The sequence below is a fragment of the Penicillium crustosum genome (genome assembly GCF_028827405.1).
Source record: "Penicillium crustosum strain IBT 35664 chromosome Unknown utg000001l_segment0_segment0, whole genome shotgun sequence".
Taxonomy (NCBI): Eukaryota; Fungi; Ascomycota; class Eurotiomycetes; order Eurotiales; family Aspergillaceae; genus Penicillium; species Penicillium crustosum.
The window spans coordinates 350,906-365,271 of record NW_026623122.1 but is presented as its reverse complement, the minus strand read 5'-3'; the positions used below and the strand labels follow the sequence as shown (position 1 = coordinate 365,271).

General features: G+C 49.0%; 3 protein-coding genes across 3 annotated transcripts; 1 reads left to right on the top strand and 2 right to left on the bottom strand.

Moving 5' to 3' along the window:
- Positions 1–714: 714 nt before the first annotated feature.
- On the bottom strand, positions 715–1,610 carry N7487_000144 (uncharacterized protein; the record flags this gene model as incomplete). Its single annotated transcript, XM_056867893.1, has 3 exons — positions 715–1,005; positions 1,058–1,283; positions 1,360–1,610. The coding sequence occupies 3 exons, from the start codon at positions 1,608–1,610 to the stop codon at positions 715–717; spliced, it is 768 nt and encodes a 255-aa protein (XP_056732677.1).
- A 2,116-nt stretch (positions 1,611–3,726) lies between these two features.
- On the top strand, positions 3,727–6,397 carry N7487_000143 (protein phosphatase 2A regulatory subunit RTS1; the record flags this gene model as incomplete). Its single annotated transcript, XM_056867892.1, has 8 exons — positions 3,727–3,750; positions 3,888–4,159; positions 4,213–4,237; positions 4,300–4,899; positions 4,955–5,308; positions 5,363–5,661; positions 5,717–6,053; positions 6,191–6,397. The coding sequence occupies 8 exons, from the start codon at positions 3,727–3,729 to the stop codon at positions 6,395–6,397; spliced, it is 2,118 nt and encodes a 705-aa protein (XP_056732676.1).
- Positions 6,398–7,056: 659 nt separating this feature from the next.
- Positions 7,057–14,274, bottom strand: N7487_000142 (uncharacterized protein; the record flags this gene model as incomplete). Its single annotated transcript, XM_056867891.1, has 4 exons — positions 7,057–7,236; positions 7,293–11,559; positions 11,610–13,846; positions 13,900–14,274. The coding sequence occupies 4 exons, from the start codon at positions 14,272–14,274 to the stop codon at positions 7,057–7,059; spliced, it is 7,059 nt and encodes a 2,352-aa protein (XP_056732675.1).
- Positions 14,275–14,366: the final 92 nt, after the last annotated feature.

Below are 14,366 nucleotides of genomic sequence, written 5' to 3'. Positions count from 1 at the left end.
TTTCTGTCTTTTTGCTAAACGGGGTTTCACATGTCTGGGCAGTGAGGTAGTCCACATCGCAAAGCAACTATATAACTATTGAACAAAAGTTAAAGTCAAAATATCCCGTATCTCTATTGAGGGTGGGAGATTTGGCCGTGTACAATATTCTATCAGCTGCCTCCCTACCTATTCATGCAGTTGCCATATCTCACTACCCTGCTCTGGGATCGCTATTTGGCTCTAAGTCTATTGTCTGTTCTCTCTATGTTTTAGGTTTCTATCGTCCACCCTGTTGTCGTGGGTCTTTCCCTTGAATAGTACTATATACAGGCAGGCTCTTATGAGGTCCCACTGGTCATCCATAATATTTTCATCCTGACCTGGGGGTGTTGCTTCTGTCTATACTGTCGACATTGTTTTACTGTGAACATCACGTCTTTGCCTGGTAAAGATGAAGATCATTTGTGCTTGATAGACTTGACAACTCTAAACTATACGGTAACAGATAAACCCGCTAAAAAATAATGCTATGTAATGGCTCTGAAACAACTGCAGAACCAGGCGGGAAAACATCAAAGAGGTCCTGGTCAATAGACGCCTCACCACGCCACTAACAGGAAACCTCGCAAAGAAAAAAATTTGTGAAGAAAAACAAAGCATGAGTATACCCTAGGTGATACAATCACGAAACCCCGCCCACCTCAAAGGGTTCGGCAAAGCAACTCGATTGATTTAAAGCCCAGGAAGCTCCAGAGGAAACTCTTCCTCAATGTAGCAGGGGTCCGTGGGACTGAAATAGGTATTGTTCGTCTTGACATAGTCTTCAACCGAGGTTTTGGCAGTCTGATAGAAGCACCAAACTTCCATGGCCCAGTAGACTGATCCTTCTTCGCCCATCCGGAGGCGTAAGTGCTCCGTGGCTCGGAAGGCATATTGAAGATGTAGCTTGTCGCTATGGTGAGTGTTGGGACGGATCGTATGCTCCCTAGCATTGCACCAAGCAGAATAGCCAGCCTTAGCTTCCTATCTAATGGTTAAAAAATACCCACATGTGTAGAAATTGAAAAATACTCACATCAGAGACATGGATTGTCAAGATATGAGCCTTGCTATGTGTCTCAACTAGGTCATAGAAGGCAACACAGAGGTTCTTGACAGCGGCGGAAAGTTTCTCGATGAACTTTTCAGGCCACTCGGTCACTGAGTAACCACTTGCCTGCCATTGATCACCGCAGTTGATCCAGAATTCTTTCACGAATTCAATCAAGGCCATCAGTTCGAAAAACATGACCCCTAATACCCTGGGAGATCTGTAAAAGGTACCAATTGCTGTTAGTGTGTTTTACTAGAAGGGACTCGGGGGCAACTAAGCTGTACCAGATCACGTTTTCTGCCATCTCCTTGGCAAAAAAACACGCCTTGGACAAACCATTCGTCAAATAGCACTTAATCTCCAGGGGCTTATCGATCTCCCATTCGCGGACTGCATCGCGAAGACACGGCAGACACCAAAGGGTATTCAGTTGAAGGACTCCGTCGAATGACTTGCGCGGGGGCTTGGTCAATTCGTTCGAAGATAGTGTGTCTGACTCCTGACAAGTGATCTGTGGCATGATGAAATCCGCCATGATGGAAGTTGAGACCGTGAGAATAATATTTCAGAGAGTGGTGTACATGAAGGAAGGAGGGAAGTAAGAGCTAGTGATGAATGAACGGTCAGTATTTAAGTAAGAGTCAATTGATAATGAAATCTGGGGTATAGGGAAAGATGGCGAGTGAGGATGACTGATTAGGCTTGTTATGAATGATACTTCTTTGGAATTCTGTTCATCTGTTTTGGTCGTGGTGGTGTGAAGAAGCGAACAACGATCACTATACAAATGATCTATTTATACTCACAATGTAGCTCTTCATGCCTTAGTGCAGTTTTCTAATGAGACTATGTGCTCTGATCTTGTGAAGTTACCGCTTTGAATACGTTGGAATAGATATTGTAGATTAAATTGAGTAGAGGCTATAGACGACTTGAGAAAAAAAAAGGCAACATAAGAATGACTATGATGAGATCCCTGGTTATATATATGGAATATTCTTCACACAAATAAAGGTTACCACCCTCGTATACACCTTCATGTAGACCTAAAAGGACATCTAGAAAGACATCTAAAAAAGACACACGAAAGTGCAACTTCCATCTACAAGCCCTGTTGTCACCCAGGCTGCTTCTCACCACCAGAATTCTGGCATGGAAACGGCGAGTGATTTGCTGCCACGGCCATTACCCACACGCACTCAAGAGAATGGGACTCACCACACATCAATTTCTGAGACAATTATTCCGGTCAGATTATTCTATGAATGAACCTCCTTTAAGGACGACATTCGTCAGACAATTGGAAATATTGATCTGAATAGTCTGAATTTCTAAAACTAAGGCCAAGTGTTTGGATTGACTGCCCAAAGTCTGTTATCGAAAACTAATATAGTGGTGAACTTCTAGATATTGGAACAAGATGATGACCTACCAGGTTCTTCACGAGAAGTGTCCTGAGTGGTATAGTTCTTTCCCATCGCCAGGAGGCGAGGAGGTGGAGACGGCGTATGATAACGAGGCGGCAGATAACGATGAATGAACGTGGTATAGTTGGCTAGATTGAAGGGAATGCTATTGAATTTACTGGTTACCTGCTAAAACCCATATTTCACTCTTGTACGGAGCCTCGACGATGCTGCCATTTCAGTGATTTCACTGTTTCATGCCGATGGTTTTTGTGCCTGAAATTCGAGTCGAGTCCCCTGGTGGTCACGTGTTCAATGACATAAGCATAATTTGAAACAAACGGGGAAAAAGCATACAAAAGTTGTGTTAGGACAAGAGGAGGCGAAAATAATTGAAACTGCCGAGTAAATTCATTTTCTCAAACTGAAGCATCAAGAGATTCACATCACTTTTAAATTAAAAAAAAACGTAGTGTCCCTCACATAGTACTTGGACGTGGTCCCCCCCTCCCATCACCATCGCAGCCAGGAGAACCAGCCCGCCTTTCCCTACACCTCAACAACAATCCACTTCCCTCCCTCCTCTCCACAACCCAACGCCATCATCTTTATTTGGTCCCTTGTACATCGGCGACTTTGCCTCTTTCTAGTTAAATCGTGAGTCTTGTGATTTTGCAGTGGGCTGCGACTTGAGTGCCCGTCCCTCTGGTACTCCCAAACCCCCCCGCTCCCAGCCTGCCACTAAGCGACACGGAGATCCTCCAGCGCCGGCCAAGCTTGTCCTATAACACCTCTCCCCAAGCAGTTTCCCACTCGATCTGTCAATTGCCCAACCCCAAACTCCGGAAGTACGTTTGATCGGACACCTGTTTCCTATTGCCTGTATTGGCCCTTTCTTCCTAGCATCATCGTCTAGCTCCGTGCGCGTGCTGCGACTGCACATTGTTTGGAGCGCCTGACGCTGTTGCAATTGAACCCCAGTTTCTCCCCCATACATTGCCGGGGCTTGATATCGGCATTTCAGCACTGTTTCCCTTCACAATACCCGTCTTACATGCTGTGTGACTCGGACCGCTTATAAGATTCTCCTATTAGGTCGATCCAAACACTCCCCCCCTCGTGGCTTTCCTGAGCGGTTATCTCCGTTGGCTCCCCTCGATTCACTCCGGCTAGAGTGCGCCGCCTGGCTGCACTAGCACCAAGAAACCTAGCCGAGTACATGTGGCTATCTACACAGTCGTCAAAATGAAGGGTTTCAGACAGAGAGTGGTGAGTTACCCGCCTATCCTGCCCAAGTGCACCTCACCGCACCATCACTTCTGCCCATTTATTCTCTTCTTCACCCTGCAGGTAGAGCTATTTTATTCATTTCGCAAATCATCTAACATTTTGTGCCTTGCTTCTAGCACGACCAGTTGTCGCGGGCGAAGGACAACAAATCCTCGAAAAAGAAAGACGCCAACTCCACCTCACAGAATCAGTCCCTCGGCATTTCCAACACACAGCAGTCTACTTCCCCCAACCAAGGGACACCCACATCCTCCACAACGTCTCTCAACGACTCGCGAAACAAATCGCCGGACAACGCTCCCCCGCCGGTACCCCTTCCGCGGGCGCACCTCACCCTGGCACCCCGGTTCAACACTATATACCCCAACCGGGCGCCGCAGGACAGCCTGTAAGCAATGGACCGGGAACACCGAATAGGCAAGGCCAGCCGGCAGCTCCCAGCGTCATCATTAGCCCAAGCGCACCGGTAAGTTGAATTGCTTCACAGTTTGGAGACTATTTGCTTTTGCTAACAACTGGATTCTATAGCATGTCCCCCCTCCTGGCGCCGCCGAAACAATGCCCGGAGATCTCGCACCTCCTAGGAAGTCTCATGTCTTCGACCGCCTACAGACGACTCCTAAGGACATGTCGGAAGGTATCCGGACTCCCAAGCGCCAACATTCATCGCGATTCGACATCTCCGATCAGCGTCAGAGAGAATTGGAAAAGTTGCCGGGATTCCACGAAGTGCCTCCCAACCGGCGCCAAGATTTGTTCATGCAAAAGATCGACCAGTGCAACATCATCTTCGATTTCAACGACCCGACGGCTGATATGAAGTCCAAGGAGATCAAGAGGCTGGCACTACACGAGCTCTTAGATTACGTTGCCAACAACCGGTCGGTCATTACAGAGCCCATGTACCCCCGCGTGGTGGAGATGTTCGCCAAGAACCTGTTCCGTCCTATTCCTCCGCCTATGACGCCCCAGGGCGAAGCATTTGACCCGGAGGAGGACGAGCCCGTCTTGGAAGTCGCTTGGCCCCATATCCAGGTCGTATATGAATTCTTCTTGAGATTCATCGAAAGCCAGGATTTCAACACGAATATCGCGAAGGGTTATATCGACCATCAGTTTGTGCTTTCGGTATGTCTTCTGATGCTTGATTTTCGTGTTTAATGCAAGCTAATGCTCCATCTAGCTGTTGGACCTTTTTGACTCGGAAGACCCCCGGGAACGTGATTTCCTGAAGACAACCCTGCATCGCATCTATGGAAAGTTCTTGAACTTGCGCTCATATATCCGCCGATCCATCAACAACGTGTTCTTCCAGTTCATGTACGAGACAGAGCGCCATAACGGAATCGCTGAATTGCTCGAGATTCTGGGCTCCATCATCAACGGGTTCGCCTTGCCGCTGAAGGAGGAACACAAGCTCTTCTTGACTAGAGTGCTCCTTCCCATGCACAAGGTGAAGAGTCTGAGCATGTACCACCCGCAATTGGCCTACTGCATCGTGCAATTTTTGGAGAAGGACTCTTCATTGACTGAAGATGTAAGGCCTCATCTATCTTTCTCCAGTATCCCTCTAATATTAACCACTGTTTAGGTTGTTCTTGGCCTACTGCGCTTCTGGCCTAAGACAAACAGCACCAAGGAAGTTATGTACCTGAATGAGGTGGAAGACATCTTCGAGGTGATGGATCCGGGCGAGTTTGCCAAAGTCCAAGAGCCTCTGTTCAATCAGTTGGCCAAGTCTGTTGCCAGCCCCCATTTCCAGGTCGCTGAGCGTGCTTTGTACTTCTGGAACAACGAGTACTTCTGTAACCTTGTCAGCGACAATGTGGAGACAATTCTCCCACTTATGTTTGCTCCACTTTATGAGAACTCAAAGGGGCACTGGAACCGGTGAGTTTGATCTGCATATGCTACTAACTTTAACATGAGCTAACGCACCATTCAGAACAATCCACAGCATGGTGTACAATGCCATGAAGATGTTCATGGAAATCAACCCGCAACTCTTCGACGAATGCTCTCACGATTACACCGAGCACCAGAACAACGCAGACCAACGCGAAAAGTCTCGCACAGACCGGTGGGATGTGATTGAACAACAGGCCAAAGATCGGAAGAATGGCATTCCCCCACCACCACCTCCCGCTCTTGATGTGCCCGAGCCGATCGACGAGGTGGAGGCCATGACCCACGAGAGCCAAAAGCGGTTGAACTCCCTGAAGTTACAAGAGGATCCCGATATTTCCAAGGATCGGCCCAGCCGGGAAGGCACACCTAATTCGGTAAGCCCAGTGCATCTCTGATCTGCGTTGCTGCCCAGATACGTGCATTCCTATGCGAACTACTTCGTTTTTGTTTGGCCCTATCGCCCTCGTCATTGTCTTTTGCTAAGAGACCACGTCCGCCCATGTACAGCCAGCGTGATTCTAACGTGAAAACGTCCGTTTGCTCCAGACACGACGCCGAGGCTCGATTCGCAACACTGGCCGGCGGCGACGGAGCGGAAGCGGCAGTGAGATTCGCCCGCGACGACGATCAGTCGGCAGTGGTACCAGTGCAACCAATGTACAGATCATGCATCGAAGCAATTCGACCAAATAATGTCTTGGAGGAGATGGACCGTTGATGGACATGTGATTTTCCCGTTTATTTTCTCCTGCGATGGCATAGCGAACTATGGGGCAATGATATTTTTGTCTTTTGATTTTCGGCGGTACTCGCCCGGACTGATGCCCTCAACCTGTGCCCCCTGCCCTTTTTTATTTGTCTTCTCATTTTCTTCCCCTTTTCTTTTGTGTACATGGATTTCCTTTTTTTTCTCGAGATATTTTCCCTTCCGCGACGGGCTCCCTCAAAATTTGAGTTGGAACCAGTCTTAGAACCGTGTTCGGGTATGGAAAACGGGTGCGAATGGCGTTTCATCCATTGACCACAATGTCGGTGGCTGTCTATGTGTTCTTTTGTTGTTTCTCTTCTATTATTTTAGACCAGTTCTAGGATATGATATTGCCTTGGAATCTGATGTTTGGAGTGCTAGTAGACTTGCTTGGATGTGTACTGGAAACCAAGTTTATCTCCCATGTGAAGCTTTAGATCATTGTAGGTTGTCTTAAATAACAATTTAAACCGGGACACGGCAGTATAAGAAATTACAAAACGTAAAAATATCAAAAGACCGGTGTCGAAAACTAGATAACAAAAGAGAACGTTATAATTGACCTCGACGCATGTATTTTCATCAAAGGAGCGATCATGAGAGGTTTGTAATCGAGAGAGATATGATTGTCATCCAATGCTGGTGATGACGGTCAATGGCTTGGTCGCATGATGCACAATCTGTTCCAGCTGATCGAAAAGGCGATCCATGATATCCGAAGCGTATTCCTCAGATACGGTCGTTGACCAGTAGCGCAGCTCCACCTTGAAGTGGGAAGGGGAGGGAAGGATAGCCACACAAAGGTCATACTAGAGGAGTTGTCATTAGTTAGTCTGATCCTGACTCCAGTTCTAAAAACACTCACCTCTGTTGCATCCTCCAAATCGATGAGTTTAATATCGATCTCGTTGCTCCCATCCTTCGCAGGGGATGCTTGTGTTGAAAATGGGTTCTGCACCGTCAGAACTGTATTAAACAAATGCTGATCTTTGTCCCAGCCCCTTATTCCACATTTGCGGATCATATCTGGTATAGAGCAGTTTTGGTGGTCATTTCGACCCTGAATATCCTCCTGGTTCTGTCGTAGGGTATCTAGCACCGTCCGCATGGGATCGATCGCAATTCGACACGGAAGGACGTTGAATAAAGATCCAACGATGTTCCATACTTCAAGTTCGGGTGTATCACGCCCTGAAGTGATAGTTCCGAAGCACACATCGCGGGAGTTGGTATAGTGGGCGAGTGTTAAGGCCCATGCAAGTTGGAAAACGTTGGTGATAGTGAGATGATTGGAGCGCCAGAAGGAATCTAGACGCTTTGATTGCGCAAGTGGGAGGGCCCGGCTCTGCAAGCGAGGTTCAGACACAGGGAACTGCTTGGAAGGTACTCTGGGCAGGTGGGAAGGGTAAATTCCATAAAGCGCCTTTGACCAGTATCGCAGTGTTTCTGCAGGTGACTGGCTGGACAGATGGGACAGGTATTGACGATACGAGACTCCCTTCTCTGGCAAGGGCTGACCCTGGAGGATGAGAGAAAGCTCTTCTAGTAGGATGTTCATAGAAAATGCGTCAATCAAGGCACAACCCATTTCCAGCCTCATGAAAACTGCCCCAGAATCGCCTTGACCGATAATTAACCGGTGTGGTGGTGACAAGCCCCAGGATTTGACTGGTTCGAAGTTTTTCAGTTCCGAAAGGGCATTCTTGCTGTGAGGAAGAGCAACAATTTGAGATGGTCCCTTATCGAGTACTACATGGAGATAATCTGCGTGAACCTTTGGATTTTTCATGAGAACCGTCCGCAAGGCGACATGGCGGTGCACTAGTTGACTCCAAGCGTTCCTAACCTGCATAGCAGTAACTGATCCCGGATGAGAAATTTCAAAAATTGCAGTGCTCGTGTAATTGGACGTATAGAGCTCCAATACACCACTGTGGGCTGCAGAGCATGGGTAGATCTCTTCAATGGAATCTGATTTCAACAAATTCAACTGAGATCGAATCATATCTAGCTGGTTATCGATGTCCTCAAGCTGGAAAAGTTGATCTTCACGTCCAGTTGAGTCAAGTGAATTCAAAAGTTTCTGGCGCTTGGAATTGAAGATCTGGTCCTGAACCACAACAGCATGCGTGCAAAACAAGGATACAGTGTTCTTTGAGAGGAAATCCTGCATCGAGATGGTGATGTTTTTTCTTCGACACAAAGTGAGAACCCGCATGGCAGTGATGGAATCACCTCCCAGAGCGAAGAAGCTATCATCCATACCAATGGCCTCCTCATTTAATGACAAGGCTGTGGCGAAGCTTGCACGGACGAATCGCTCCTGCTCTGTGGTTGGCTCTCTTTTCTCTGCCATCGCATTGTCCAGATACATTTCCAGTGACTCTCTATCCATTTCCGATGCAATCTGGCGTAGTGTCTTACGGTCGACCTTGCCACTTGGGCTAAGGGGAAGACGAGAGAGCGGCAGGACGAAGGAAGGTATCATATACGGTGGAAGGTGTTGGGCGAGATGATGTTTCATGCCCTCAAGATAAGTTTGATTTTGTGTTGATGGTGAGAAAAACAGTTCCTGGTAGCTATGGCAAGCAGGGTTGATGCCCACCGTCATCTCGACTGTCGTAGGGTCATAGACGAACATGATAAGTCTGGGTCTCTGGATGCCGGCAGGTCGTATCAACTCCACAATGACCGCGGTACCATGTTGGTATCTCTCGGCACAATGTTCAATCTCGTGTAGCTCAATCCGCTGCCCATTGAGTTTGACCTGTGTGTCCTTTCGGCCAACCAAAGTTAAAGACCCGTCTGCGTTCAAGACAGCGAGATCTCCGGTCTTGTAAAGTCGGCCTCCTTGCAATAACGGGAATTTCTCGCTCCAAGCAGGATCACGAATGAAGGCCGCTGCAGACTCCTGGGCTCGGTTGATGTACCCTCTCCCAACAATGGGCCCACCGATTAGTAATTCTCCCACCGAGCCCACAGGCTGAAGTTCATCATGGTTTTCCGGGTCAACGATCCAGCAGGACGCGTTTGGGGAGGATCCGACGTTGCCCAAATCCGAGCTGGGGGTCAATGGTGCGGTGGTGGTCGTGTACATGGCACACTCAGCAGGCCCATAGGATTGATGCAACTGGACCCGCGAAGCCCAGGTTGCCAGATCGGAGGCTGATGGTGGCTCCCCTCCAAGAATCAGGGTCTGGAGACAAGGGACTGCGGCTGGCGAGAGGGTTCGTGCCACCGACGGGGTCAGCATGGCCATATTAACCTGCATGGCTGTCATCGCCTTCGCTAGGCTGTTCATACGTTGAGATTCTGAAGGCACACAGACACATCCTCCCACACCGAGAAGAAGTATAATCTCGGCGAGGCAGATGTCAAAAGCTGGCGAGGCGAAAAGTAAGCCGCGGGATGCAATTGATGCGCCGATGACGTCCTTATGTGCCTTAAGCATCGAATATACCATGCCATGTTCGATCACAATACCCTTGGGGGCACCAGTTGATCCGGATGTAAAGGCAACATACATGGGATCTTGGTATGACACTGCCGATGGAGTCCAAGCATCGCAGTCCGCCTGGGTCACGATATCGGGGGTCAGAACCAACGTAGCGTCGACCAAGCCAGTACACTTCTCTTGGAATACCGGAGAGCATATCATCGTTCGCACTCCGGCGTCTCGCAAGATATGCTGCAAACGTTGCTTGGGGAAATTGGGTTCTAACAAAACCATGGCGGCTCCAGAAATCAACACACCCAGGATGGAAACGGGGAACCATTTCGATCTTTCGACACAAATCCCGATCACCGCACCGGGCCCCGATCCTGCTTTAAAAGATTGGAGATGACCTGCCAATGTCCGCGCGGAGGCGACAAGTTCTTCATAGGTGAGCGAGCCATCCCATGCGCAGATGGCCTCTGAGTTGGGCTGGGTGACAGCGAAGCCTTGGATGATATCGTGTACGCAATGTAGCTCGGGGTGGCTCTTTTTGTTTATCGCTGCCAATTGCTGCCACTCGGGAGCAAGCTGGCTTTTCAGGTCCCCCATTGTTGCTCTGGGCTCGAGGAGGATTCGTTGCAACAAAGTATGAAATTGTTCTAAGAGTGCCTCAACCCTATTAGGGCCTATGACGTAGCTGTTAAAGACGGCCTTGACCTCTAGCAGTTCACCTTCCTGTTGAGCCACGATTGATAGGGGATACGACGCAAACTTTAGGTCATAGTCTTCGTTTTCGGGTAAAGCAATCAAGGCACCGGGAGCAATCTGAAGGGATTGCAACCTGATGGTGAGAAGATTCTGGAATCCACAAGCCAGGGCCGCGTCTGAGCTTGATTCCGCAATATGCCTGAGTCCAATATGCTCAAATGGCATTATAGAGACGTCGTGCTGTCGCATTTGAATCAGCATACCTTCCACCGATATATCGTCATCAAGCTGTGTGCGGAAGGGGAATGTTGCAAAAGTTGGCCCAGCAATACGATCGATCTCTGGAACTGGAGCGTTCCGGCCCGAGACTGTCAATCCGCAAACCACATCATTCGAGTGAGTTTGGGAAGAGATCACAAGAGACCACGCTAATTTGATTTTATTGGCGAGCGTCCAGTTCGTATCTGACTTGGCCAGAGTGATTTGCTGGCTTCTGATTTGCCAGTGTGGCTCGGCTGATGACCGCCGGGGAGAGACAGGGAACGTTGTTGCTCCGAAATCATTGAACTCTTCACTCCAAAAAGAGCGACCTTCCTCAATGCTCAACTTGGAGATGTAGTCAATGACATGGTTGAAGGCAGGGCGTGGTGGCAGGATGTCCCCATTATAAATCATCTGGAGGTCCTTGAGCAGCTGCATATATGACCATCCATCAAAAAGAGCGTGGTGCATAGTCAGTACGAATATGCCAGAGTCCAATCCGCCCGAAGTTCGTCCAGGATGGAATGTCACACGCGCAAGGGGGCTCCCAAGTTCATGGGCTGACAAGCATCCATGGTTGAGATATTCTTGCATGATGGGTTGTTCTTGATGACTACTTGAAGCTTTTGACCATCTTGAAGTTGGATTATGCGTGTTCGGAGGATGGGATGTACGAGCCAAAGCTGTTCCCATGCATCCCAGATCCGATGAAGGTTGGTAGAAGGAGCTAATGAGAATTGATATGTTCCCAAGAAAGCTCCTGGATTCCTAATGGACAGATGCATGAGACCTTCCTGCAGAGGGGTGCAAGGGTAAATGTCTTCAATCATTTCTCTTTTAACACCACATTGGGCGGTCGCGGTAGATAGACTCTCCTCGGTATTCTCAAGAAGAGAGAATGGCGGGATCTCGTGAAGTTCTTTGCTTTCCACAGTGCAGCGCGCGATCTGTCGTGGATTCTGAAGACTGATGACATCTGCCACCGTGATCTCCAGACCACGCTTGCGTGCACAGGCTACTAGTTCGATAGCAGCTAATGAATTCCCTCCCAAGTCGTAGAAACCATCTTCTGCGCCGATGCTCGCTTCCAGACAGCCCAATACCTCAGCAAAGACTGAACACAGGGTAATCTCCTTGGCGAAAAGCTCTGGGTCCAGGTCGACATTTTGTTTGTCACGCTGATTTGATGGGTGTTCTCCAGATGGCGAGTGACTCGATGTTGTTCCAAGGTCGATCAAGGCTCGTCGATCGAGTTTGCCAGTTCTCGTTAGAGGAAAGCGATTGACAAAAGTGAACTTGGTTGGGATCATATATGGCGGTAGACAGTCACGAAGCCAGTGTTTGATGTCGGTCACCAAATCCAGGAGTGTGTCATTCATGGGGACAACGAAGCTTTCCTTCATTGTATGACTCTCATAATTATCAGCGGCAATGAATAATGCAAGTGATTTCCCTGCACTGCTACTGTTGACTTGAATTACATCGGCCACCGCAAGTATTCCCTTCCGAACCTTGGAGGCATGATGCTCAATTTCCTGCAGGTCAACGCGTTGCCCGTGGATTTTCACCTCCCGGTCTTTGCGCCCGACATATCGCAACGAGCCATCCTCAAGGTTATATCGCACAAGATCTCCAGTTTTGTAAACACGTTCACCTGACGGAATGCCGAATCGCTTGGCCCAACGAGGGTTGGAGATGAAAGACTTCTGGTGGGGTTGGTTGAGATATCCTCGGGCTACGATTGGTCCACTGACGAGTAGCTCTCCCACCGCACCCAGGGGCTCAAGCTGGTCATGATCATGAGGGTTGACGATCCAACAGTGACTGCTGTAAGAACGACCGATATTATTGGGATCATCTAGTTGTACATGCGCCTGTATAGTGGATACCACGCTGCACTCGGCGGGGCCGTATGCGTTGAGGAGTTGAATCTTCCCCGACCCCGACCATTGTGTGATGTGGTCTTGAGACATGGGTTCACCCACAAGCAAGACGGATTTCACGTCCGGCACCTCTTCGGGGTTGATAAAACGTGCAACAGATGGAGTCAGTTCCAGCCAGTTGGCTCGCAGCACCCGGATAGCATCTGCGAGACCGTTGAGCCGCTGCCGTTCCGAGGGTATACAGACGCAACCACCTGCCACCAAAGGCATCAGTGCTTCGAGAATACTGCTGTCAAATCCATATGAAGCAAACTGAAGCGCCCGCGTCTCGTTATTGATATTCTGGACTGCGCTCTGAGACAGAGTATTTGCAACGAAATTCTCATGTCCAACCACAATTCCTTTGGGCTTTCCGGTGGACCCAGAAGTAAAGGCGACGTATGCGGCGTTTGAAGGCTTGACAGATGTGTTCAAGGCACTGTTGCCTTTATTGACTTGGCTCTTGATTGTGTCGAGAACCGTGATTACTCCAGGACCCAGCTGCTGACCCAGTTCCTGCAATGCCTCCGACGCGATGGCAACTGTTGCCTGCACCTCCGAACAGATCTCAGCCAGACGAGCCATAGGGTGAGAGTGATCGAGGAGAACGAAAGCACCTCCCGCTCTCAGGACTCCCAGCATGGCGACCACCGTCCAGCGCGACTTTTCGAAGAAGAGCGGAACCACCGACTCTGGGCCAACACCAAGTAACAGCAGCTGCAGTGCAACTGCCTGTGAAAATTGATCAAGCTCCGCATAAGTGATGGAACCATCCCAAGCGCACAGCGCCTCGGCATCTGGTTGGCTCCGGCAATGCTCTAGGATCAAGGTATGAATGCACACTTGTGGTCGTGCGAGTGAGTACGGGTTGTTCCATTGCCGGATCAATCTGGAGCTATAGGATCCCAGGAAATCCGCCTCTCGGAGTGATAACCCTGGACTCATAACTATTTGCTCCAGAATGTGAACCAGAGCCGTTAATTGTGACCAGGCTTGGTTTACTGTGAGAGATGTGCTGGAGTACTTCATGGATACCTGGACTGGTGATATACTACAATCCAAAATAATCATAGTATTGAACGCACAGGGCAACTAAAGCTTTATTAGTACGTTGTATGAAGAGCGCATTATCCACTCCTACTCACAGATGTCGGACCCTTCGGTTCATTATGCCACCGGATGACCACAGCCGTTGAGGCCTGTGTCCCCGCAAGAGGCTCTCTTTGTGTTTCCTTCGCCGCATCCACCAAGAGACTATCCGGACTGTCTGATATTTCCCAGGTTTCCAAATGCGCAGGTGACACCACCAACATCGAACATGCATCCCTCAGCGGAGCTACCAGTTGTTCCAACACTGCAAATGTTGCCGTTTGTGTTTCCGAGAGCCGACCATGTAACAAGGCCCAGGATGCCTTGAGAAGATGAGGCTGGAGCAGCGCTTGGCCATTTTCCGTCCATTCTGCTTCCAATTCCTTGCGCAAAGGAAGGGAAATAGTATGGTAACCATCATAAGTATCCATGGCGATGGTGGACAAGTACTCCAAAGGTTAAGGTTGCTCCCGAGATATGAGGGTTCCTTCATAGTAATCAATACATGGAATCTTTGTAATCG